The sequence below is a fragment of the Podarcis erhardii genome, assembly GCF_964252035.2.
Source record: "Podarcis erhardii genome assembly, chromosome: 2".
NCBI lineage: Eukaryota > Metazoa > Chordata > Lepidosauria > Squamata > Lacertidae > Podarcis > Podarcis erhardii.
Window position 1 is genome coordinate 10,928,316 of NC_138498.1, and position 27,595 is coordinate 10,955,910.

Below are 27,595 nucleotides of genomic sequence, written 5' to 3' on the forward strand. Positions count from 1 at the left end.
CACGACAACCAAGGCTGATCCAATCCTATAAGCAGGCCGCAGATGAAGGTGATGGACTATATGGAACTGGCGGAAATGACTGGCAGAATCCGAGACCAGGGAGAAGAGTCGGTGGAGGAAGATTGGAGGAAATTTAAAGACTATTTACAGAAACATTGTAAAATTAATATCTGTTAGAAGGATGTTGGAACAATATTATATGATTTTAGCAGGAATGATATAAAGGATTTGGGAATAACTGACTGTTAATTGGTGAAAGGAGGAAAAGTAAAGCTACATTATATTAAGACAATTTACAGGACAAAAATTTTAAAAGAGGGAAAGGATTTGCTGAAATGGATAATTGACCTAGAATACGAAAAAGGGAGGTGTGAGGAGGTCAAGGAAATAAGCTAATGAAAGATTAGTAATGAGGAGATCTGATGTAATTTTTTTCTGCGTTTTTGTTTTTGTTTAATGGGTCTTATTTCCCTGTTTTTCTTTATTTTATATACTGTGATGTGTTGTTTTGTTTTTGTTTAATGTGGTATTTTTACTTTTTCTTTCTGTAATTTTTTAAAACTTTAATAAATATTATTTTTTAAAAAAACAAAAAACAATCCTATAAACAGGCCAGAGCCCCTGTTGAAATGAGTCAAGGCAATTGGTTTCCTCCAAGAATACTTAGAGCTATCCTACCTCAATCCTCTCTGAAAGAGGTTATTTGTGGCAAGGCGATGTCACCAGTCAATGGATGGAGGATTTCAGCAATTGTCAAATCACCACCTCTTTTAAGACGGCCAGGACCACTCCCTCCTGCAAGGATGTCTTGACCCCACCCAGGATCCACCCAGCCATATCCCCTTGGGAAGTTTTAGTGAGCCAAGGATCAAGGGGACATGTTGTAGGGTTCATTGCCACAAGAACCTTGCCCTGTCATCAGGCTGCATCAACTGCATTGTGCTGGACACCTCAGTGTAAACATTGGTTCAGACTAGGATGAGAAGCCTATTATAAATAATAATATTATTATTTGATATCATGAATGTAAGGCCCAGTGCAGACAACCAGCTCATCTAGTTGGAATATTATCTGCCACAAATTTGCTCAGTTGTCTGTACCGAGAAAAGTGATAAAATACCCCCCCTCCTCCTTTCATGCTTTGAGGTTGGAGGTCTACGAGATGGCAAGCCTGCTACACATTGACGAACTTGGTGAGATCTAGCTTGGTGACAAGCTGGAAATTGTGCAGAACAGAGCAGTCAAGATGATCAAGGGTCTGGAAACCAGGCCTTATCAGGAAAGCTTGAAGGAGATGTTTGGCAGTTGAACGGGTTCCCTCGGGAGGCTGTGGACACTCCTTCCTTGGTGGTTTTTAAGCAGAAGTTGGACGGCCAACTACCGTTTTGTGATTCTATGATTCTTTGAGATAGTATTAGCAGGCTGTGGATTGAGATTGTTATGCTGTTTTTCAGGAAAAGTGAGATTTTTTTTCCTTCTGAGCAACGCAATCTCCACCTGCTTCCTGAGTTCCAAGCAAGTCTGAGAAGCCTGGGGCAAGGAAAATTCTTCTCCTTTGCACTAAACCTCTTGCTGCATTTTAAAAGACAGCTCCCAGGCATTAAGGTTGGTCCATAAGGGCAAATAGGGCTCTGCCAAACAACCTCAGCCTGTTTTTAAAAAGTACTTGCGCTCACATGCAGTTTTCATACACACATCAACTGCCTCATACATGCCAAGTAAATGGCATAATGAAACCCACCCATTAAATACCGTATGTTTTGCACCATAACATTCACTTTTTTCCTCCTAGAAAGTAAGGGGAAATGTCTGTGCGTGTTATGGAGGGAATGCCTACGGGTGGCGGGGGGGATCTGCTGCAGTCGTGAGCAGAGGATCCATGGTTCCCCTTCCTTCCCTCCTCCGTGGCTCGCTTTGAAACAGCAAAGCGGGAGAAGAGCCGCTGAGTGGGGAGGAGAGAGGGACAGAGAGCCTGCTTCTTTAAAGGAGCAAAGCGGGCGAGGAAAGGAGTGTAAGCGGCTCCTGTCCGGTTGGCTCCTTTAAAGCAAGCAGGCTCTCTGTCCCTCTCTCCTCCCCACTCAGCTCGCTACATAGCAGCAAAGTTTGTCAGCTCGCTAAGCCGGGGATGAGCGGGGAGGAGGAAGAAAAGCAGAGCCTGCTTGCTTTAAAGGAGCAAAGTGGGAGAGGAGAGGAGCCTTCTCCCCTTATACCCCTCTTCTTCATTATTAGCAGCATCCTTCTCCACCTACCCCACGCATGCCTCTTCTGCCCTTAAACCCCTCTCCTGCATTATTAGCAGCATCCTTCTCCACCCACCCCACGCATGCTCCTTGTCCCTTGAGTGCTTTTCCTTCCCTCCCCACTTAAAACGTGGTTACAAAGCACGGATCCACATGGATCCTCAGGATTTTTGCACTGGGTCACCCCAAATTCACCATCAGATCACATAGCATGCCCATGGCTACATCTTGCACCAAAAAAATCATGCACCCACTGTTGCCTGGGGCCACAGTGGTGCAAAAACATGGTTACAAAGCATGGATCCACATGGATCCTCAGGATTTTTGCATTGGGCTACTCCAAACTCACTGTCAGATCACATGTCTGTGGCCACAGCATGAACCACAAAAATCATACATCCACTGTTTTGTTTAGAATATTTTTTTTTCTTGTTTTCCTCCTCTAAAAACTATTTGTGTGTTATGGTCGGGTGCGTGTTATAGAGCGAAAAATACGGTAATTGATTTAAATGCTGGGGTTGAAGATAACTCGTTCCAAGGAGGGAAATTAATTAAGGCGTTGCTAGCACTGGTGCAGAGAGCCAGAAGCAGGTGCCACTTTAGGTCACAGCAAATTATCATTATTATTAAATTTTTATTTATACCCCGCCCTTCCCAGTTCAGAAAACCAGGCTCAGGGCAGCTAACAACAAATTTAAGACACTTAATTAATGCAACAAAAGCAGCATAAAATACAGTATAAAATACACATTTTAAGGTAAAATAAGAAGAGCAGCCAAATGATTAAAAAATAATAATTAAAAGGCAAACTCTTTAGAGGAAAGGACTTGAATTTTAAGACACAAAATTCACCACATCGCGTCCGGACAACCTGTGTATTCAGCATTCATTCTGGGTTTTTTGTGGGGAGGTTAGACAAAGTTGTCTTTGTCTCATGCTTCCCAGGGCCTTTTCTTGAGGAAGTGGGTCTGTTTCTCAAGAGCACCAAATCAACTGTCAATACACAGTCTGAATTTACTAGCACATAACTGAAAACAGCAACGGTCTAACAAGAAATATTACATAAAAGGTACTCCTACATCCCCGCTCCCACATCCATTTCCCCCCAATGATGCATCTCCAAGCTCCATTGCCCCTCTTCTGAATTTTTCCATTTTTCTGGCCATTCATATCTCTATACAGTGGTACCTTGGTTCTCAATCTTAATCCGTTCCGGAAGTCCGTTCCAAAACCAAAGCATTCCAAAACCAAGGCGCACTTTCCAAAATGGATTAATCTATTCTAGACTTTTAAAAACAACCCCTAAAACAGCAATTTAACATGAATTTTACTATCTAACAAGACCACTGATCCCTAAAATGAAAGCAATAACCAATGTAAGGTAAAGGTAAAGGCACTCCTGACTCCTGACTGACTCTGGGATTGCGGCGCTCATCTCGCTTTATTGGCCGAGGGAGCCGGCATACAGCTTCTGGGTCATGTGGCCAGCATGACTAAGCCACTTCTGGCAAACCAAAGCAGCGTACGGAAACGCCGTTTACTTTCCCGCCGAAGCGGTACCTATTTATCTACTTGCACTTTGCTGTGCTTTTGAACTGCTAGGTTGACAGGAGCAGGGACCGAGCAACGGGAGCTCACCCCGTTGCGGGGATTCGAACCGCCGACCTTCTGATCAGCAAGTCCTAGGCTCTGTGGTTTAACCCACAGCGCCACCCGCATCCCAGTAATCAATGTACTGTACTATAAAATAAATAAGACAGTATTGCAGATGATAAAAATTAAAATTATTTTTTTTTCTTACCTGCACTGATGATAGTCACTGATGATAGCTTTTATCCATTTCCGCAGTCACAGAATCAATCAATCAATCAGTAGCTGAACTGGGTTCCACACAGTCACAAAAACAAATTAACCAAAAGAGCCTCAAAAACAAAAACGCAAAATAAATAGCAAAAATAAAAGCGCCAAATACCTTGGTTCTCGAACTTAATCCGATCCAGAAGTCTGTTTGACTTCCGAAATGTTTGAAAATGAAGGCGCAGCTTCTAATTGGTGCCAGCGCCCCAGAAACAATAGCCGACAGCCGCATCGGACCTTTGGCTTCCGAAAAACGTTCGAAAACCAGAACACTTACTTCCGGGTTTTCGGGAACCAAGGCGTTTGAGAACCAAGGTACCACTGTACTGTTACTGTTGTGGCACATCTGTGGGCCTTGCCTAAGCGTAACATTTTAAAACAAAACAAATTCCTTCCAGTAGCACCTTAAAGACCAACTAAGTCAGTTCTTGGTATGAGCTTTCGTGTGCATGCACACTTCTTCAGATACACACTGAGTGTGCATGCACACGAAAGCTCATACCAAGAACTGACTTAGTTGGTCTTTAAGGTGCTACTGGAAGGAATTTGTTTTGTTTTGACTATGGCAGACCAACACGGCTACCTATCTGTAACCGTAACATTTTAGTTTCTTAAGAGCTGGCAGCCCCATATACCCTGCTCCACAAGGGTAACCAATTCACAGGGAAACCAAAATGCTTGTTTACAAAACTATTGTACTACCAACCTTACTATATGCTTGTGAAGCATGGACCACTTATAAGCGCCATCTCCAACTCCTTGAAAGATTCCTTCAACGGTGTCTCCGAAAAATTTTACACATCACTTGGGAAGACAGGCGAACTAATATCAGTGTACTGGAAGAAGCAAAGAACACCAGTGTTGAAGCAATGATTCTTCAACATCAAGTTCGTTGGACTGGTCATGTTGTGTGGATGCCTGATGATCGTCTTCCAAAGCAACTCCTCTATTCCAGACTTAAAAATGGAAAGCATAATGCTGGTGGTCAACAAAAGAGGTTTAAAGACTGTCTCAAGGCAAATCTGAAAAAAATGTGGTATAAACACTGACAACTGGGAAACACTGGCCTGCGAGTGCTCCAGTTGGAGAACAGCCTTTACCAAAGGTGTCATGGGCTTTGAAGACACTCAAACTCCGGAAGCATGGGAGAAACGTGCTAAGAGGAAGGCATGCTTGGCAAATCCACACCGTGATCAACTCCCGCCTGGAAAACAATGCCCCCACTGTAGAAGACGTGTGGATCCAGAATTGGCCTCCACAGTCACTTATGGACTCATTGTTAAAACCGTGTTTATGGAAGGCAATCTTACTTGGCTATGAGGGATCGCCAGAGAAGAAGAGGAAGATACCCTGCTCCACAAGCAGTGGCATAGTGTGGGTTGCCAGTGCCTGGGGTGGGGCAAGTGTTGCACCCCTTGGTGGACTGGGCAGAAGGTGCATTCGGGGGGGGGGGCTTCCCCCTTGGGCGTTTTCTTGCCTCCCTCCTCAGTGGGTGGCCCTGGTGCCCTCTCCCTCTCTCTCTCAGCATGCGGGTGGCGGTGGTGAGGCACGGGGTTGGGGGCACATACTGGAGTGCTGCGTGGAGGTGCCACCATTTTGACTGCAGCAACCTTGGCTCGGCCTCTGCCACAGCCTCCTCTTCCCCCCTCCACAGGAACAGACTCTTCCCCCCTGGCCTAAGCCTTGGCCACCAGTGCTCAGAGCTCCCTAGGCCTTGCCACCTCCAACCATCTCTGCCTCACAGCCTGGGCAGGCCCTTGCCTCTCAGCCAGCCCAAGAGCAGGGCATGCAAGGAGATGGAGGCACCTTTCCAGCCGTAAAAGTCGAAGGCCCAGTCTGGGTGCAGCTTGCTTCCCTGCGGCTCTGTAAGGCGGCAGGAGCACAGCAGGTAGCTTGTCAGGGGGGCTGTTTTGTACTGAGTTGAAAAGCATTCTGAATCCTATTGTTCTAGGACCAATCAGACTGCTGCATTCTGAATCCTATTCAGCTCAGTACATAACACTGCATGGGTTCGAATACTACCTTCTTCGCCAGTGAAATATACTCGGAGTCGAGAGTGGATTTCATGCTCTTTATTCAGCTCATAGTGGTGAGGAGGAATGGAAGTTCCCCCAGAATGTCTGCTTTATATACAGTGGTACTTTGGGTTACAGACTCCGCTAACCCAGAAATAGTGCTTCAGGTTAAGAACTTTGCTTCAGGATGAGAACAGAAATCGTGCTCTGGCGGCGCGGCAGCAACAGGAGGCCCCATTAGCTAAAGTTAAGAATAGTTTCAGGTTAAGTACAGACCTCCGGAACGAATTAAGTACTTAACCCGAGGTACCACTGTACATTATTTACACAATGGGCCCCACGTGATTGGCTAATTCCGGGATTCACCTGTAGGCCAATCAGGTTGCGGATTCACTTCCACCTGGAGCTGGATTGGGTGGCTCCTGTGGACCAATCAAACTGCTGCATTCTGGATCCTATTGTTCTAGGACCAACCAGACTGCTGCATTCTGAATCCTATTCAACTCAGTACATAACAGGGGCACCTGGTTGCGCCCCTCTCAGAATTTTGCGCCCGGGGGCCCCCCCGGCCCCCCAAGCTTTGCCCCCTCCCCCAAGTCTCAGACTATGGGGTGCATGAAGAAGGCCTAGCAAGCCAAAACTCCTAGGATCTGGCAGGAGGGAGGGAAAGGCGGCAGAGGTGGCTCTTTCCATATAGTTTGATCTTCCATGTCAAAACGCTTAAGGGCCGCTGTGTCAAACGGGACCGGTGTCTCAGATCTATGGCAGACATCAAGGCACTTGCTGCACTCCAGAGCTGGCAGGGGACTTAATTCCCTCCACTTATCATTTTTACATTAAGCTCATTTTCTTGTGCTTGGCTAAAGTGTCTCTCTTAGACGGGTTATCAAATCTTAATTGGGGGATTGTAAGTGAAGGGAAATCCATCTTTCTCCCTAGGCAGCCTGCCCAGGCTTTTCTGCTAAAAGACCATTGGTGCCTTGTTTTCAAAACCAGAAAGAAAGAAAAAGAAAGGAATCCATCCAGCTTTAGCTCCCAAATATTGATTCCCGGTCTGGCTTCCAGTCTAGTGGGTATAGCCATGAGTGTGGAAAGCTGGAAAGGACCAAGCTGATCCAGGTTGTTAGACCACAGTGTTTTCAGACTAAGCAATGGAGTTGAGTCCATTAGGGCAAAATAGGGGGTGCCTCCCCCTTGGTCCTTTACCTACCCGTCTTTTTACTCCCCCACAGGCTACACGCATACTATACCTTTAAAAGCACATTTCCCCCTCAAAGAATTCTGGGCACTGTAGTTTACCCCTCGCAATGTTGAAATTCCCAGTAACCCTTAAACTGCAGTGCTCCTCTTTGAGGAGGAAATGCAGTTCAAATGTGCTTTAAAGATACAGTGCGTACACAGAGACCTTCCAAGTGTCTCTATTTTCCAGGGAGAGTCCCGGATTTACAGAAGCTGTCCTGGTTTCTGATTTGATCCTGGAATGTCCCACTTTTCCTTTGTTGTTGTTGTTTAGTCGTTTAGTTGTGTCCGACTCTTCGTGACCCCATGGACCAGAGCACGCCAGGCACTCCTGTCTCCCACTGCCTCCCGCAGTTTGGTCAAACTCATGCTGGTAGCTTCGAGAACACTGTCCAACCATCTCGTCCTCTGTCGTCCCCTTCTCCTTGTGCCCTCCATCTTTCCCAACATCAGGGTCTTTTCCAGGGAGTCTTCTCTTCTCATGAGGTGGCCAAAGTATTGGAGCCTCAGCTTCAGGATCTGTCCTTCCAGTGAGCACTCAGGGCTGATTTCCTTCAGAATGGATAGGTTTGATCTTCTTGCCGTCCATGGGACTCTCAAGAGTCTCCTCCAGCACCAGAATTCAAAAGCATCAATTCTTCGGCGATCAGCCTTCTTTATGGTCCAGCTGTCACTTCCGTACATCACTACTGGGAAAACCACAGCTTTAACTATATGGACCTTTGTTGGCAAGGTGATGTCTCTGCTTTTTCCTTAGGACGTCCCTATTTTTATTGAAGAAATGTTGGAGGGTATGGAATAGGATATCCCCAGGACTTTTTTCCAGCTGGAACTCACCAGATCTCAGTTCTGGCACCTCTCAGGTGGGCACCATTGCTAAGAGAGTGAGGGAGGTGTTCGTGGTGAGTTCCAGCACCTCTTTTTCTAGAAAAATGACACTGGAGATCTTTAATTTTATTAGCGAAATGTTGGAGGGTATGCATAGCTGCAAGTCTCAGTGTTGCCCTTGTAGAACTCAGCATGGGAGGAGGATGGGGACAAAAATGAGACTTACTTGGCTCTGCCTGTCATTGGCTACACCTGCTGTTGGTGCCTCTGCCTTCCTCGCGACCAGTCAGCACTGCAGACCAGGGACCCACCTTTAACCCAAACACACATTTGGGGACTGAATGCTTGTTATAATCTCAAGGGCTGTCACGTCAAAGGTGGAGCAAGTTTGTTTTCTTCTGCTCTGCAGGGTAGGGCTCAAACCAATGGCTTCAAGCTATGAGATTCCGACTAAGCATTAAGAATAACTTTTTGACAGCAAGAGCTGTTCGACATTGGAACGCACTCTCTTGGGAGCTTGTGGACACTCCTTCCTTCGTGGTTTTTAAGCAGAGGTTGGCTGTCCATCTGCCATGGATGCTGTAGGGATGATCACTGGGTGCAGAGCACACTCCCCACCCATGGGCAGCCTCAGCTGCCTGCACGCATGACTTTGGGGTGCGGGGCACATTCCCCCTCACAGATAAAGCCACAGCTGTCTGAACATCTTGCCCTCTGTCTAACCTTTTGTGATCTCAGTAGTCTGCGGTGTCCTGTCTGTGACCTTTGTCTCTGAGACCTTTGTCTCCTTCGTCATACACTGTGCAAGGGGAAAATGACACGGTGGAAACAGGTGCCAAAATAGCTTGGGACTGGAAGGCATGTAAAGGTCACAGCCCAAAAGGTATCTGCCTGGGTTTGTATATTGTGTCAATAAAAGGAGCCTCCACAGAGCTGGACGGCAGCTTGCTTGCAGCTCACCTGTGTGCAGCTCACCTGCATTACCAACTCCTGCCTCATGTCTTTCACTTCAGATGCTTTAGTTGAAATTCCTGGATTGCAGGGGGTTGGGCTGGGGGTCCCTTCCAACTCTATGATTCTATGAGGCTGAGTCATGGCAAACACTTACTCCAGTGAAGCCTTCCTCCAACCAGATATACTTCCATGCTATGCATTGAGGAGTTCCCAGGTTCAGTCCCTGGCATCTTGAGACAGCCCTGGAGGGAAGCATCCTGTCCTTCTGAAACCCTGAAGAGTCGTTGTGTAGCTAGATGGGCCAGTGGTCAGAGCTGGGCTGTGTTCATACTCTTGTTTACTGTGCAGTCACTGTGTTTCCAGGGCAGGGCTTTTAGTCCACGAACCCAGGGTGCTATCCAAAATGCATATGTTATAAAATACAGTGGTACCTCGGGTTACAGACACTTCAAGTTACAGACTCCGCTAACCCAGAAATAGTACCTTGGGTTAAGAACTTTGCTTCAGGATGAAAACAGAAATCGTGTGGCGGCAGCAGTGGGAGGCCCCATTAGCTAAAGTGGTACCTCAGGTTAAGAATAGTTTCAGGTTAAGAACGGACCTCCAGAATGAATTAAGTTCTCAACCCGAGGTACCACTGTACTGCTGTTTGATGCATTGGTTCTTCGACTGGCTTTCTGCTCCAGCCAAGGTGCGGACATCTTTATGTAGGGTCCCACCTGTCAACACTCCCTTGGTGTGTACACAAACAGAAACGAATCTGACATTAATGAAGCTTTGCTGATGTGAACAGCTTGAGAGGGGGCTGAGAGCTGTGAAATGCATCTGGGGTGAGAAGACTTCACTGCACTCTAAGGTGGTCATATGTGAGCACCTCTTTGCTATAAAGAACAAGCTTGGCAAGCGTTTCCTGTGTTCTTGAGCATAGGATATATAGCCTCAGTGCAATAGCAGAGGACAACCGCGAGAGGGCAGTGTCTCATTAAAAATACACCTTGAACCCTACAACCCTCCCCACCTGCCCCTATAAGCTGTTGTTGTTGTTGTTTTAACTAAGTGCTACTGATATCCTTTGCCTGCTTTTTATGGGCCACAACATTTTCTTAGAGGGAGCCTGCAAGGTTTTCAGGGGGGAGAAATCCCAGTGCTACATTTTAACATTCTGGGGGTTTTTTATATAATATTTTTTAAGATTTTGGAAATTACAAAAAGAAAAAAGAAAAATTGAACATACAAAGACAGAAACAAAAACAAAAACACTACATAAAACATTAAATTAACAAAACAAAAACAATTAAAAACACTTCCAATATTTTCAAATCTTAACTTTCATACACTTGTTTCATTGACTTCCTCAACGCCTCCCTTTTTGCATTCCACTTCAATTAACTATTTCAGCAAGTCCTTTCCATCTTCATCTATTTTCTATCTTAAAGTTAATTTTAACATATTGTAACCTAGTTTTTTCCTTTTTAATGCATTAACAATCTATCTATACCTAGTTCCTTCTAACATTTCTGCCAAAGCCATATAGCTTCATCCACCTTTTTTCTAACATTCATTAATTTTACAATATTTCTGTAGATAATCTTTAAACTTTTTCCAGTCTTCTTCCACCGACTCTTCTCCCTGGTCTCGGATTCTGCCAGTCATTTCCGTCAGTTCCATATAGTCTATCAACTTCATCTGCCATTCTTCCCATGCTACATTTTAACTTTCTGGCCATCAACCGTCAAAGCTGTATACAGGCACATGATGTCTCCTTTAAAGGTTATTACAGCATAAGAAGGTGCACTGCAGGGTCATCCAATCCACCCATCTTTCTTTATTCTGTAGTGGTTAGCCAGCTGCTTCTGGGAAGTCCACAAGCAGGTCATGAAGATAGCAGTCCCTCCTTATTGTTTGCCACAGAATTGTAGAACTGTAGAGTTGGAAGAGACCCTGAGGATCATCTAAAGGGACATGGGTTGCTCTGTGGTCTAAACCACAGAGCCTAGGGCTTGCTGATCAGAAGGTCGGCAGTTCAAATCCCCGTGACGGGGTGAGCTCCCATTGCTCAGTCCCTACTCCTGCCAACCTAGCAGTTTGAAATCACGTCAAAGTGAAAGTAGATAAATAGGTACCACTCCGGAGGGAAGGCAAACAGCATTTCTGTGCGCTGTTCTTGTTTGCCAGAAGCGACTTTGGTGGCCACATGACCTGGAAAAACTGTCTGCGGACAAACGTCAGCTCCCTCAGCCAGTAAAATGAGATGAGCACTGCAACCCCAGAGTTGTCCGCAACTGGACTTAACGGTCAGGGGTCCATTTACCTTTATCTTTACTGAGGATCATCTAGTCCAACCGCCTTGCAGTGCAGGAGTATAAAGCTGTCTTATATGGGCATTGACCTTGGCATGATCAGCAGCGCACTCTAACCAACAGATGATATTTAGAGGTCAGTGGGACTTACTCGCAGGTAAGTGTGTACAGGATTGTGGCCTAAATTAATGGAGTGAAATAAACATGGTTCCCCCCTTTTTTCATGTAAGAAGTGCATGTGTAAGCTACTTATCTTCTAGTTAGTGAGCATCATCCTATCTTAGCAATGAATTACATATGCCAACTATGCATTTTATGAAAACACCCACCCTTTCCTCTGTCCTAAGCAGACTGGCCAGTCAACTTAACTGGAAGACGCAGAGATTATGGGAGAGAACATGAGAGTTGTTTCCTTCAAGTGGATCTGCCTTCTTGTGCCTTAAGAACATAAGAAGAGCCTGCGGGATCGAGCCAATGGCCGGTCTAAGTCTACAGCTCAAGAACAGTTTCTCCTCTTGTGGTTTCCAGCAACTGGCATTCAGAAGCATCGCTGCCTCCAACTGTGGCAGGCTCCCTTCAATTTCAGTATGACACCCGGGCAGTGAAAGAAGAGAGATACTTGATCTGATAAAGCTTCCCTGGACAGGAAGATAATTGGGGAGGGAAGCCCACTACTCAGGTCATAGGAGCGAGGGCAGGCAGAGAAGGTGGCAACCCCAAGAGACTGCGGTCCTTTTTTGGGGACTGTGATTGGTGTGTGTGTAAGTTCAAGGCTTCCCAGTGTTGGTTCTGCACTGGGTAAGACCTGCTGCCCCTCTGCTGGTTTTTAGAAGGGCCCCCACGGCGGCTCGCTTCCACCTCTCCCGGCGGGTGAAAGCCAACACCACTTCCCAGCTGTGCAAACTGTCCTGCCTCCTCTCGGGACCAGCTCCCAGAACTTGTTGGCTCAGCAAGGAGAGGAATTCCCAGCGCCCGCGTCAGCTGCTTGCACGGCCAAAGGGAGAGCTTGTGGCTAAGCTGAGCAAGGGAGACACCGGTCCCCATGCCCCGTCCAGGCCTCCTTTGGGCTCCGGGGGTCTGCCTGCCTTCCTCCTGCCTCTGCATCCCTCTGCAAAAGGGACTGGTGAAGCCCTGACGTCCGCGTGCCGCCTTTCAAGTCCTCTCTTTGCTGTCGTCTTTGCCTTCTCGCTCTGCCTTTGATGAGAGATGCAGTGAGACAGAGCGGCCCCATTGTGTCATGCCGTGGTGGCTTTGGCAAGCAAACTGGGACGCACCCCGGTGGGATCAGCCTCCCCCCCGCACGGCTCCTACTCCTTGTAACCCACTTCCTGAGACATCTCTCATGGTGGGTTGCCATGTGAGGTCGCTTTGCATGATGGATCTCCTCCTAGTGGCTCCTTCTGACCAGCTCTGATGGTGACAGACCCTGCAGGACTTCCACTGGGGTTTTTGGCTCCTGTCTCTCTTGTGGCATCTGCATCTGCTTGAGCTTTCCTCCACTGGTGACCTCTGACCTTTCCTGGATCTGCATCTTCATGTGACCGGTTCTTAGAGCCCCGCTCTCTGGATTTCATCCACATGTTGGGCACAGGTAAGGGATACAATAGCATTCCTCCTGCTGGTGTTTTTATGATTGCTGGATCGCTTAGGAAATCTTCTCCTAAGGCAGGAGCGGACAACCTGTGGCCCTCCAGATCTTTTTGGATTCCATCTCCCACCAGCATGGCCCAGTGGTCAGGGACAATGATGGGGTCTGAAGTCCAACCACATCTGGAGAGCCAGAGGTGAGCTGTCCCTGCCGGAAAGTATCGAGCATACTCTGCAAGCCAACTTGAATAAAAGTCTTATTTTAAGTACAGGTTTGGTTGGCAGGTTTCCAGAGGACTGTATGAAACTGCCTTATACAGAGTTGGACCACTAGGAACACAGGGGCGCTGGTTTTAACATTATGGGAAGTTGCCGGACCCTGCAGATCCAACATTGACTCTATGGAGTCCCCTTCCTCCCTAGTGCTGACCCTTGACCCCATCCCTGCATTGGTTCACCTGGTACTTAACTCTGGCCCTGTGCTGGCAGGAGCTGATGGGGGGTTGTAGTCTAAAGCATCTTGAAGGGCCCAAGTTGGGGAAGAGCGATCTGTGCTGACTGGTAATGGCTTTCCAGGCATTGAGATGCAGGGGTTTTCGTAGCCATATCAGGAGACGCTGGGGATTATATATCTGGGAGCATTTGCATGTGAAGCAGATGCTCTGCCACTGAGCCTGTCCCTTTTCTATTGGTATTTATAGCTGCAAGTGATACGGCAGGCCTAACGGCATGTGACATTAATTGCTTCGGTCCTCATGTGCCCCCTCAATTGTTAATTGGCATCTGGGTGTCCTCCTAAACACGGCTCCCCAGGAGTTCCAGGCAGGAGCATTTGGGCCTCTCTCATCCCAGGAAGAGTTGTCTAGCTGGTAGCGCTTTTCAGATTGTTGCAGTTGGTTTCCAGATCACAAGAGAGTCAGTGTGGTGTAGTGGTTAGAGTACGGGACACACACCAAGGCATTCCTAATCCTCTGTGTCTCACTTTAAGTCCTCCTAGCTGAGTCTACTTTTCCCTGAAATTGGGGCCAATGAGTGTAGAGAGAGAGAGAGAATTGTATGATGGTTTGATCTCCACTGAAGTACAGAGTGCGGTTGGGAGATATATGAATATTTCGTCCAAAACCAGTTTGAAGTCCATATCGTGATATCGGTTTCATAATTTTTGACCTGGCAATATATTGCAAATCATGGTGTGTGTGTGTGTGCTGTGCAAAAATCACAGTGTGGGGAAAACTGCCAGCTGATGCCTCTACATAGCTCCATCCTTATTTCAGGCATCATGATATATTGGTATAGTGGAATCTCGGTTGTTGAACACCTCCATTGTCGTATGTTTTGGTTCCCGAATCCCAAAAACCCAGAAGTAACTGCTCTGGTTTTCAAATGATTTCCGGAAGCCGAACGTGCTACACGGCTTCTGTTTTGAGTTTCCTATATTGTATTGAGGCTTCCGCTTTCAGTGTTCGGTTTTCGAACGTTTTGGAAGTCGAACGGTCTTCTGGAACGGATTACATTCAGAAACTGAGGTTCCACTGTATATCACAATGTTTAGCTGATGTTATATCATGTTGTTGAGAACCAGTCCTAGTACAGAGGGTCCTGAGGTGGAAAGAAGTGGAGAGAGTTTGACCGCTGGCGTTAATGTAAGAGGGGACGATTGCTGTTTGAGAAAGATGACTTGGAACTATGAACTGCACTCTTGAGTTCTCACACACTCTCCCACAAGGACTGTGTGGGTCTCCTGTTCAGCATGGCTGGAATTCCTCCATGCTTGAAACGCCGCCTTTGAAGTCAGAATGAGAGAAAGCCTTGCGCTCACTGTTTGCCTGACAGCAGGAGACGTTCTCTTTGTTGCTGGCAATGACAGGGAAAGAAATGTTTACAGTATGTTTGCCTGTTGAAGGCGGGTGCGATGCACAGCCACCGTGCTAAGCAAGGCTTCTCCGGGGCTCAGGCTGGCCTAGAACAGGTTGAGATGAAGAGGAGAATGCCTCTGACCATGTGCAGAGTGCATTCAAAGGCCATTCCAGGAAAAGCCTTTTGCAGTGGGTTCCCTGCCCCGGAGAGGAGGGTATATTGAGACTTAGCATTTTGGGTGCTATCTGTTCATTTACAAGCATGCAAGCTTAGCAGCAGGGAGTCACCCTGGCAGACAATGCTAGTCTCTCAAACAGTGTCAGTTCCCCATGGAGGAAATAGCATGAGCAGCCTCTTTTCCAAAGGCTGATTCTTGCCAGCGAGCAGCAGGATCCACACTGCTGTCTTGTCAGGGACTGGCTGGATGCAGAGGAGCGGTGGGAGGCAGCAGTTGGGGAACCCCCCAAGAGAAGAAGACTCAGAGCTCAGGGAGTGGTGGTGGGGTGACAATGAGTGGTCAGAGGGAGAAGAGGGAGCAGACTGGGAGAAGGAAGTGTCGGCAACTGAAGAGGTAACAGGGTTTAGTGAGCAGGAAGACTCTGGAGCAGAGAGCAGTCCAAAATCAGAGGCAGAAGCAGAGACTGGAGAGGAGGAGGGCCAACAGGCAGAGACCAGGCAGCCTTCTGAAGAAGTCTCCCACTCCTGCTGCGACCAGCTCCCCACTCCCCGGTCTCCTAGAATACACAGAGCAGAGCAGAGATGGGTTGTGTTCAGGGCAGGCAGTTTGTGGTTGCTTGGGGGAAACCCTGGAGAGGAGGGGACAGGCAGACGTGGGAAGGCAGGGACCTTCCGTGCTTCATTCAGCTGCCTCATTGGGGCAAGACCTGCTGGGAAGAGTTGCTGGGATCAGTAGGCCTGTGCTGTTAACTGACTCTGGGTGTTTTATTGTTACTTACGCCTGACTTCAGCTCCTGACAGATGTCTCTCTCGCTGGCTTTGTTCAGTTTGCCACCCTTCCAATCAAACACGTGCAAAATGTTCACTGCTTGTACTTTTTAAAATCTGCTCTCCTGAATCTCCCAGCGTTCAGCTTCATTGGATGTCCACGAGTTCTAGTGTTATGAGAGAGGCGTCCTGTGCCAGTTGAGTTTTGCTTGAGCAACAAGGGCTTCTTGAGCTCTAGCGTGCTCCTGGTCTTCAACCCTGGCTTGTTCTCTGGTTCTGACCTAATTTCTGACCTTGCCTCCTGGTTTGTCCTGTTGGTTCCTGGTTGCTGGGTTACATTGTATTACACATTACAGCCTTGAAAAGGCCCCTATTGGCTAGTGCCAGTGTCATCACTGGCTCTCGTGTCACAATCATACTTGTGTTCTGATAACATTTAAAAGCAGTCATAGGAGTCATCATGCAGCCTTTTAAAAATAGGGTATGGGGAATCCACGCAAGGCTAAAACTTCCTTTACACCAGAGATGGGAACTTGTGGTCTTTCAGAAGTTGTTAGATTGCAGCTACCATCAGCCTGAGTCAGCATGGTCATTGGTCTGGGATGATGGGAGTTATGATCCAGCAACATCTTGGTTCTCCACTCCTGGTCTACAGTAATCTCCTACCAATTTCATGTGTCACTTTTCTCTTTAGCTATAGAACAATGTGCTGCTGTTCTTTAACAACGGGAAGCGCATCTCCTCTGTTTAATTAAACAAAAGTGATGACCACATGATGCCTGTGGCACAGCTAACCCTCTTTTAATACACTGCTTACAGCACCGTTCTAGTGTCCCAGACATCTCACCTACCTGATCTTTGGCCTATTAGGTATATAGTTGCAGCAGAATGAGCTAGTAAAATGAACTGTACCATTCAAGACTGTGTGCGGTATGTGTTGGTGCATGATATTTTTAAATGCGCCATGTAAAAACTCCTCGCAAGTAGAAAACTAACGTGTCAGGAAGAGGGCTAGCTTAAAACCGAACGCATCAGAAAGAAAGGTTCTAATGTACCTCTTCCAGTGTTAGTTTTCTGCTTACACAGAGTCTCTTTCTTTTTGTGTAGGGAAGCATTCAAAATTTTGATTCCTGCCACTTGCACCCTGAAGTGGCACAGTCCACCCTTCCATTTCATTCTGCTGTGCTTGTAGACGCAGTCTCTATAATCTTTGCAACAGCTCTGGAAATGTGGATTGTATGAGAAATTCACATTAAGACACCGATGAAGTTTCATGAAAAGTTAAAAATACAGTGATCTCGGTTTTCAAATGTCTCTTGCTTCAGTTTTCAAACATGCCTCAGAAGTCAAACATGCCACGCGGCTTCCGTATTGAGTTTTCTGTATTGAGTTTTCAGTTTTTGAACATTTCAGAACTCGAACGGTCATCCGGAATGGATTACACTCGAAAACTGTACCACTGTACAGCAATCACAAGTTGCTGCTGAAATGTGAAGACCTGAGTTTAAGCTTAGAAAAATGAGAAACTGAGAGAGACCCAAATTGACCAATTGGCCCATCCATAGGGGCTACTTCAAAGTACCCTGGAATCCAACTACCTTTTGTTTTAGCAATTTATAAATGGGAGAGGAAACAGGCAAACATCGCCTCCTGCTTCACAGGAGAGATTGCCATTTTGGGAGGCTAAAGGCAGCTCTCTAGCTGTCCTGATCGAAGCGGTTTTTGAAGAAGCCCGGGAATTCAGTTCGCCCACAGCTTGTGGGAGGGACCGCAGCCAATCCATGGGCTGGGCCAGAGCAGCTGAAGAATCCCAAACTTTGCAGCCTGTAAATAGCACTGGGAGGTTGGGACGTGGGCCAGCGAGCCCTGGCTCTACCTCATCCTAAGCAGTGAGGGAAGCCAAGGCTTGGGTCTTTCTGAAAGCATCCCATTGAGAAAGGAGCCAGCCCTGGGTCAGCTCCAGGGAGCTTGTCTCTTCTGACTAGGCTCGGGGATGACCAGAGGCAATAAAGCAGGGTTGGGCAGACTGACTCCCGGTCTTGCATGACCCGCTTTAGTTTTAAATAGAATTCCACCACTCGGCCCACTAATGTATTTTGCATTGACAAAAGAAGGATGTGCACTCTCTGTTAAGTGATCTTGAGCACTTTGGCTTAGGAACATAGGAAATGCCTTGCCAGATCAGAGGAAGAGGAAGAGCCACCTAGACTGACATTCTTTACAACAGGAGTAGCCAAAGTGGTGCCCTTCTGATGTTGCGGGACTACAACTCCCATCATCCCTGACCGATGCCCATGCTGCCTGGGACTGATGGGAGTTGGAGTCCAATAACATCTGGAGGGCACCACCTTGGGCTTTCCCTACTTGCAATAACCCCAGCAACAAGGAAGTGCTACAGCTTGTCTACTGGAATTTGGCCAGTAGTCTGTGGTATACATTTAGTCCAGAGGGCAGGTCTCCTAGATCTTCTGAGTTGAATAGGATCCAAAAGGCAGCAGTCTGATTGGCCCTAGAACAATAGGGTCCAGAATGCAGCAGTCCGATTGGTCCACAGGAGCCACCCAATCCAGCTCCAGGTGGAAGTGAACCCGCAACCTGATTGGCCTACAGGAGAATCCCAGAATTTGTCAATCATGTGGGGCCCATTGTGTAAATAATGTATATAAAGCAGACATTCCGGGGAAACTTCCATTCCTCCTCACCACTATGAGCTGAATAAAGAGCATGAAATCCACTCTGGACTCCAAGTATAGTTCACAGGAGCAACAACTAAATGACTTCCCCCACCTACATCAGGCTGCTGAAAAGAAAGCAGTTAAGCAGGCGCGACTGGCACACTGGGGCCGTGCCCTAGAGCTGTCTCCCAGACCCCAGCATTGCTGCCACGTACCGGGATGGTTCAGGGGTGAGGCAGGGCACCAGAAAGTTCAGGGCTGCATGAGTATAGTGCCAGCCCAGTACTCGTGCCAGTACAGCGCCCCCCCCCACCTTGCCACTGCCCCACCCTGGTAAGGATCCGCCAAGCTAGCGTTAGGATAGAAGGTTCTGCTCTGTGGCACTGCCCTACAATGCCAGCTGCTTCTGCCGCTAACCTGGAGTGGATTTGGTGTTAAAGGACTTTGAGCCCAGGTCAAGCCTAGGATAGGAAACAAATTCCTAAGCACAGAATGTGCTCAGAGGCAGACCTGTTCTTTAATTCTTACTGTTTTGTTGTTGTTTTCTTTGCACTTGATTATAACACTGGTAGATCTTGGGGTTGTAGTTAAAAGTGAAGTAGATATGACCAGCCTGAGGTCCATAGCTGTCAACTTTCAGATGTGAAAATAAGGGATCAGCAGCCTCACCTGTCCCGGGGACAGTCTACGGGATATCTAACAATCCGGGATAGCAGCGGGAAGCAGCAGGAAACGGCGCTGGAATAAGGGAATTTCCCACAAAAAAGGGAAAGGTTGACAGCTTTGCTGAGGTCTGATTACTCTCATCCTGGGGTAACTTTATGAGTTGCGTAGAACAGAGAAGTGCTGGGATTTAGCAGCTTTTCATATCACACTGCCTCACAGGTGAGAATTTTTTACTTCCTGAAATTCCCTCTTGTTCTGGGCTGCTATTAAAAGCACAGAAACATCTTTTGCAGCAGCATGTTGTACATCAGACACAAAACATTGTTCCCACCGCTGACAGTGGTAGCCAATTCAGATTTAAACCTTATCAGTCCCTGCAGGCCCTAAACAAGCACAGCTATTGATTGGGAGCAGTTTTGACCAAAGTGGGGCTGGCAAGAGGGAGAGATAGTAAATTGTCTGGAAGCAGGAGCAGCTATAGGGTGCCTTCAGACTTGTCACTATTTTGCAAGAGGCACATAAACGCATAGCAGAACTGTAGTGTCAGGGGTTCAGGGAGAGAGGCGCAGATGAGGGAGGAGACAGAGAGCGAGGGGGAAGGATTCCAGAGTGACGAGGAAGAGGACGACAATGACCCAAGATTGTCCATGAGTCCGTCCAGTGAATCGGAGGACTCCCAAAAGGGAGCCCCTCTGGTCAAGCCAAGGGGAGCTAGAGGGGGAAGCAGTCAGGAGCAGGGAAACGAAGGGGGAACCCCCAGTGGGAGTTGGGGATCGGGACCGGCTGCTCCGCCGGAACGGAGTGAGGGGGGAGGAGTGACCAGTGTGTCAGAAGGAGCAGAACAGGAAGCAGAGAGGGGAAGGAGATCAGGGCAAGACGTCCTGCCGGAAGGGGAGGAAAGTAGTATCGAGAGCAGTGTAACTGTCGAAGGGAAGGTCAGGAGCAACGTACGCGCGCCAAGTTCAAAATGGGAGGCGCGCGGAAGTGAAGAGAGTCCTGGGGAGGAGCCTGGTCCCAAAGCCCGAAGGAGGGGGGAGGAGGCGGCAGAGGATTCAGCCTCTGGGGAGTCCCGAAGGGAGAGAACACAGGGGGGCAGAAAGACCCTGCGGAAAAGGAAAGAGAGGAAGAGGTGGACCAGTACAAGCCTCTTAAACTGGTGTAGAGGCAGGACTGACTCAGAGGGGACTTCAGCGGTCTAAGCGTAACAGACGTAGAGCCACGGAGCTCGGATGTAAAGCTAAGAATGTTCTTCAATAAAAGCTTTTGTACATAAGCCGGACTGGACTTTGGTCTCTTGTGAGCTGGGACCACGGGTGACTCTGACATGTAGGTTTGCTCAGTTAAAATGCATTAATGAGCCCTATCACCCTACTGTAACAAATCCACTTTTTATATACTGTACAGTGGTACCTCGGGTTAAATACTTAATTTGTTCCGGAGGTCCGTTCTTAACCTGAAACTGTTCTTAACCTGAAGCACCACTTTAGCTAATGGAGCCTCCTGCTGCTGCCATGCCGCCGGAGCACGATTTCTGTTCTCATCCAGAAGCAAAGTTCTTAACCTGAGGTAATATTTCTAGGTTAGCTGTCTGGGTTGAGTCTGTAACCTGAAGCGTATGTAACCTGAAGCGTATGTAACCCGACGTACCACTGTATATAAAACTGCAAAAAGTCCATATACACACACACACACACACACACACACACACACAGTGGTGCCCTGCAAGACGAACGCCTCACAAGACGGAAAACCCGCTAGACGAAAGGGTTCTCCGTTTTGGAGGCGCTTCGCAAAACAAATTTCCCTATGGGCTTGCTTCGCAAGACGAAATGTCTTGCGAGTTTTCCCGACTTTTTCCCCCTTCCTCCCCCCTTTTTCTAAGCCGCTAAGCCGCTTATCTGCTTATCCGCTAAGCTGCTAAGCTGCTAAAAGCTGCTAAAAGCCGCTAAGCCGCTAATAGCACTAATCCGCTAAGCCGTCAATGGGCTTGCTTCTCAAGACGAAAAAACCGCTAGACGAAGAGAATCGCAGAACGGATTCTTTTCGTCTTGCGAGGCACCACTGTATGTATGTGTGTGTGTGTGTGTGTATATATATATATATATATATATATATATATATATATATGCAGTTTGGAAAATGATGGCAAAATGCACCAAAAAGAACGGGATGGATGAATGATTAATGGGAATGCTCATAAACACCCCACAAGCATATCCGGATGCTTGCCGGATAATTTCTCGTTGTCATATCACTGCGTCATAAACAAATTGGAATGAATGCTCAATAAAGACTGGATATAATCTAACCACCTCCTAAAATTTGCGCCAGCAAATGAGGATAGTTGCTGAATAAAGTAGATGTCTGAAGGGGCCCATGGCTCCCCAATATCCCACAATTTGCACTTCCAGGCATTTCCAGTGTCCCACCAGGAGAGTTATGCAGTCTCTTGGCAACGCTGCCAAGTTTTTATGTGCAGGGGCAATGGAATCTTCTCTTCTCGTTTTCCACTGGCTCCCACTCCTGGTGAGGACATAATCCTCTGCCAGTGACATCATAACCTGGCTGCCGTGATGCGTCTGCCTGCAATGTCATTGGGATCGAAGATGACGAGTCAATGTAGGGCAGTAAACAAAAGAGCTGCTTTGACTGCAGGCTCCCAGGAGGAAGATTAGCTAGGGCTGAGAGAGGCTGGGAATGTGTCCGGCATCCACAAGGGAAGCTAAATATAGATAGCTTAGCGAGGGAGGTATTCTCAGCTCTTTAATGAGGGAGTTGGAGCTGCAACTTGGAACTTGGCCTGGACACATGCACCTGGAACATGTAAATCATGTTTATACCCCAGCTGAAGTCTGCCCCCCGCCCCGGCGCTTCCTGCCCCAATAAAAGTGGACTCTGCAATGTGACGAGCATTTTTCACCCCTGCCTGGTGCGTGCAGTTTGATGGATTCTCCCTTGTTAGGGGCCTGTCACAATGGCTTTGGGCGCTGAGCAGGCTTCCCGTTCCAGCGCTCGGAAATCTTTGCGGTAAAAATAGGTGCCTCTCGCTTTGCTTGTTTGTTTGATTGAAAAGCTTTTTGATTCTGCCTTTTCCACTGCAAATGCCCTGAAGACGCCTTGTGCGTTCAGTTTAAAAAGCCTTAAAATAATATGCCAATCACGAATAGCGTGAGAGCAGGTGAAGTAACCAGGCTAAACGAGTGTTTAAAAATCAGATCCATTTTAATTTGCCGCAGTCTTGCAGTGCTAACAGCATGGGCGTAGGTGTAGGTATTGGGGGGTAATCGTTCAAACCCCTTTAAGCACGGGTTTCACTGACGATTACTCAGAATTAACAAAAAACAGGTTTGTTTATTTGGGGAACAATGAAAACATATTCACAGTAAACTGAAGTTTGGTATGATTCTAATACTGATCTCCCAAACCAGGAGTGAGGACCCTCCAGGCCATGGGACAGATTCTGCCAATGGTGCCTCCCCTCACCACTTTCTGCTCATGGCACTTTTTGGGTGTGTTTTTAAAAAGTTTTCATTGGAATCATGGGAAATTCGTTTAGGAAGTCTAAAATCTATCTTTGACATCTAAAAGTAATAACCATGGCACAAGGGGAAGACACCTAGGGTAAGGATGGCAAAACAAATTTTCAGTTTTTTAAAGAAGTTTATTATTCTAGCCAAAGGCCATGACAAACTTGTAGCAATGATATTAATTGCTAAGTTGTGGGTGAACATATCAGACGACACAGCGATTCTTCAAACAGCTCTTGTTTATTCACAGAACAGAACTGAACTGAACTGAAGGGTTCAGCCAGCTTATACAGAGCTCCACTACAATGCAACAGTAACAACTTTCTATAACTATCCAATCACTGAACATCACTTTCAATTCCTTATTTGCATATGTGGACCTGAGTGAAAACTATCTACAGTATCCCCCTGCTGGCCCAGGGTGAGAACTTCAGTACATAACATTAATAATACAGAATATATATCCATAATGTGTGTGAGAGAGAGGAGAGACACGAACAAGCTTAAAACTAGCTTGATTTCAGATTAAACCTCTGAATCACCACAACAACTTATAGTGATTTCATCTAACCCAAGGTTTCCCAAACTTGAGTTTCCAGCTGTTTTTGGACTGCAACTCCCATCATCCCAAGCTAGGACCAGTGGTCAGGGATGATGGGAACTGTAGTCAAAGAACAGCTGGAGACCCAAGTTTGGGAAACGCTGATCTAACTCCTTTTTTCCTGATTTGATTTGATTTTATTGCAGCCAGTGCATAGAGGGCCACTTTGTGTATTTTGAAGCTATTATTACTCAAAAGAAACTGAACCATTCCTGATGGGGTGTACCTGCTTGCTTATGTGCACAAAGGTTTCAGAAACCTGTCTCTTGGGTTTCTATATAAAGGGCAGGCTAACAGATAATGAGTTATATCTTCCACCTGAGGTTGACCACAAGATACATTGTCTGCATAAGGGGCCTTGTTGTACTGGCCATCCAAGACTGCAGTGGGCATAACTTGGAAACACAGCTCAATAAAGGCATTTCTTATGGAAAGTGGTGAGAGTTTGGTCAGATTAGCTCTAAACTATAGGGCCACAGATTCCCCATCCCTGAGCTAGATGGATCCATGGTCCTCATCAATAGGAGGCAGCTTCTTAAATATCCTTAAACAGAATAATTCTGGTACAGCATGATGGCTAGAGGTATCTCTTCAAGCTGCATGCAGAAGTCCTGCCGTGTACGGTGGTACCTCGGGTTAAGTACTTAATTTGTTCTGGAGGTCCGTTCTTAACCTGAACCTGTTCTTAACCTGAAGCACCACTTTAACTAATGGGGCCTCCCGCTGCTTCCGGAGCACGATTTCTGTTCTCATCCTGAAGCAAAGTTTTTAACCCGAGGTAATATTTCTGGGTTAGCGGAGTCTGTAACCTGAAACGTATGTAACTGTTAAGTTGTGGGTGAACATATCAGACGACACAGCGATTCTTCCAAAGCAGCTCTTTATTTGTAAGCTGGAACAGAACTGAACTGAAGAGCTCCAGAACAACGTAACTGTAACAACTTTCTAAAACTATCCAATCACTGAACGTCACTTTCAATCCTCCATTTGCATAACTATCTACAGTATCCCCCTGCTGGCCCAGGGTGAGAACTTCAGTACATAACAGTAACCTGAAGCATATGTAACCCGAGGTACCACTGTAATCCTACAATTGTACATGTGGGCTGTGATCCCTTTGTGGTGAGGGAAATTAACTTTCCATGTCCTCAAAAGAAATCTCCTCTACACTGTTGTTCCTGGGACTAGATGATGCAATTCAGGAGTGATTTTTGTGCTCTCAACCCTGGCTTTCTAGTGTCATGCATCCTCAGAATATCAGACCCTCCCAAGTATCCTTATTTTCCACGGACAGTCCCGGATTTACAGAAGCTGTCCTGGTTTCTGAGTTGATCCCAGAATGTCCTGCCTTTTCCTTAGGACGTCCCTATTTTCATCGGAGAAATGTTGGAGGGTATGGAGTTATACGAGCCAAGGAGATAAGTAACAACTTTTAGAAGACATCTGAAGGCAGCCCTTTATAGGGAAGGTTTTTTTAATGTTTAATGTTTTATTAAAACATGTTTTCATATATGTTGGAAGCTGCCCAGAGTGTCAGGGGCAAGCCAGTCAGATGAGCAGGGTATAAATAATAAAATCATGAGAGAAATGTTGGAGGGTGAAATATACTCGGAGTCGAGAGTGGATTTCATGTTCTTGATTCAGCTTATAGTGGTAAGGAGGAATGGAAGTTCCCCCACAATATCTGCTTTATATACATTATTTACACAATGGGCTGCTTGTGATTGGCTAATTCCGGGATTCCCCTGTAGGCCAATCAGGTTGTGGATTCACTTCCACCTAGAGCTGGATTGGGTGGCTCCTGCGGACCAATCATACTGCTGCATTGTTCTAGGACCAATCAGACTGCTGCATTCTGAATCCTATTGTTCTAGGACCAATCAGACTGCTGCATTTTGGATTCTATTGTTCTAGGACCACTCTGACTCCTGCATTTTGGATCCTATTCAACTCAGTACATAACAGAGGGTATGGGAAAGATCACCTGCCTTTCCACCTTGTCCCCTGAGTATATATACAGTCGTACCTTGGATCTCAAACGCCTTGGCTCCTGAACAAATCGGCTCCCGAACAATCGTAACCCGGAAGTGAGTGTTTCGGTTTCCGAACGGTTTTCGGAAGCCAGATGTCCAGCATGGCTTCCGATTGGCTGCAGGAGCTACTGTCTGTGTCTGTGAATGGAAAGCTGATGTTGCTAAGTATGAACACACCCTCCACCTACCACAGAGCAGAGCTTCAGGCATTCCTTCCCTCTGTCATTTATTTCAGTTTGGAGCAGGGAAAGGAGGTTTGCAGGAAGAGGCAGGGAGAAACCAGCTTTCCATTTCCGGACACTAGAGGGCACTACAACTTTTGCAACAACCTTACTAACATAGGACTGAGACAAACAGGGCGACCTTCTGCTGTACCATCCGACGATGCAGCCGAGGAAAAGAAGGAATCATAGAATTGTAGAGTTGGAAGGGACCCTAAGGACCATCTAGTGCACCCCCCTGCAATGCGGAAATATCCAGCTGTCCCATACAGGGTTCAAACCTTCAACCTTGGTGTTATCAGGGTTTGACATAACACACCGGAAACACTTGAGCTGCAATGGTGTCTAGTGCAGGCATCCCCAACCTGCGGCCCTCCAGATGTTTTGGCCTACAACTCCCATGATCCCTAGCTAACAGGACCAGTGGTCAGGGATGATGGGAATTGTAGTCCAAAATATCTGGAGGGCCGAAGGTTGGGGGTGCCTGGTCTAGTGGCTTATGGGGACCCCTGGAGCTCCATTATCTCCTAATGCTGTCTTTAGCAATCTACTCCAATGTAATTTTAGGCCGAGATGGGGGGAACTTGTAGCCCTCCAGATGTTGTTGGACTCCAAATCCCATCAGCTCCAGCCAGCATGGTCAATGGTTGAGAAGAATGGGGCTTGTAGTCTAGCAACATCCAGAGCACCATATGTTTTAGATATTCTTAGAGCAATACGCCCCTTGCATAGGCAACCATATGGGTGGGATCTCAGTTCTTTCTAATGATGGCATCCATCTTGCTCAGTAACACTTTTTTTTGTCACATGGGTCCAAAGTGTAGGAAGAATCTACAGAGGAAAGGGCAGACTTTGGTAATATGGTGTCCTGAGCCAGGATGAAATTTGGCAGTCCCCCCCCCCCCCCATAATGCTTCTTATTTTCTTATTTTCACAATAATTCTTTCTTTCTTTCTTTCTTTCTTTCTTTCTTTCTTTCTTTCTTTCTTTCTTTTTATTTGGTGTCCCCTTGGCGCAGTGCCCTGTGCAGGGGAACAACCTAGTAAAAGTAGAAGAAGAAGAAGAGAAGAGTTTGGATTTGATATCCCACCTTTCACTCCTTTTAAGGAGTCTCAAAGCGGCTAACATTCTCCTTTCCCTTCCTCCCCCACAACAAACACTCTGTGAGGTGAGTGGGGCTGAGAGACTTCAGAGAAGTGTGACTGGCCCAAGGTCACCCAGCAGCTGCATGTGGAGGAGCGGAGACGCGAACCCGGTTCCCCAGATTACGAGACTACCGCTCTTAACCACTACACCAGTAAAGGTAAAGGGGCCCCTGACCATTAGGTCCAGTCGTGACCGACTCTGGGGTTGCGGCGCTCCTCTCGCTTTATTGGCCGAGAGAGCCGGTGTACAGCTTCTGGGTCACATGGCCAGCATGACTAAGCTGCTTCTGGCAAACCAGAGCAGGGCATGGAGCGGTACCTATTTATCTACTTGCACTTTGATGTGCTTTCGAACTGCTAGGTTGGCAGGAGCAGGGACTGAGAAACGGGAGCTCACCCCGTCACGGGGATTCGAACCGCCGACCTTCTGATTGGCAAGTCCTAGGCTCTGTGGTTTAACCCACAGCACTACCCGCATCCCTAGGGGAACAACCTGCACCACCCTAAAACCTGCACCACCCTAAATCCAGTGCTGCTAGAGGGCTAACAGTGTTACTCTATTGCAGGCCCAAACGGGGTTGGGCTAGATGACCTTTGGGGCATAGCTGCTAACTTTCAGATTTGAAAATAAGGGATCAGCAGCCTCACCTGTCCCGGGGAGAGTCTACGGGATATCTAACAATCCGGGATAGCAGCGGGAAATGGCACTGGAATAAGGGAATTTCCTGCAAAAAAAGGGAAGGTTGACAGCTATGCCTTGGGATCTCTTCCTACTTTACAATACCATGATTCTAGGAGTCTTGTGGCACTGCAAAGGCTAGCAGCAGTTAGTGTGGTGTCCGTATAGTTAAAGCTATGGTTTTCCCAGTAGTGATGTATGGGAGTGAGAGCTGGACCATAAAGAA

At 47.1% G+C, this 27,595-nt stretch overlaps 1 protein-coding gene and 1 long non-coding RNA gene across 2 annotated transcripts in view; one reads left to right on the top strand and one right to left on the bottom strand.

Annotated features, from left to right (window-relative positions):
* The window catches only part of LOC309334630, a 235,790-nt gene that overhangs the window by 143,309 nt on the left and 64,886 nt on the right, over window positions 1-27,595 (bottom strand). The gene's annotated exons all lie outside the window — the stretch shown is intronic.
* ZNF385A (zinc finger protein 385A) overlaps window positions 12,997-27,595 on the top strand; it is a 214,061-nt gene continuing 199,462 nt past the window's right edge. Inside the window, exon 1 of the mRNA XM_081848984.1 lies at window positions 12,997-13,024. Coding sequence (XP_081705110.1) covers window positions 13,012-13,024 — 13 coding nt within the window. The 5' untranslated portion in view covers window positions 12,997-13,011. The remainder of the gene's footprint in view (window positions 13,025-27,595) is intronic.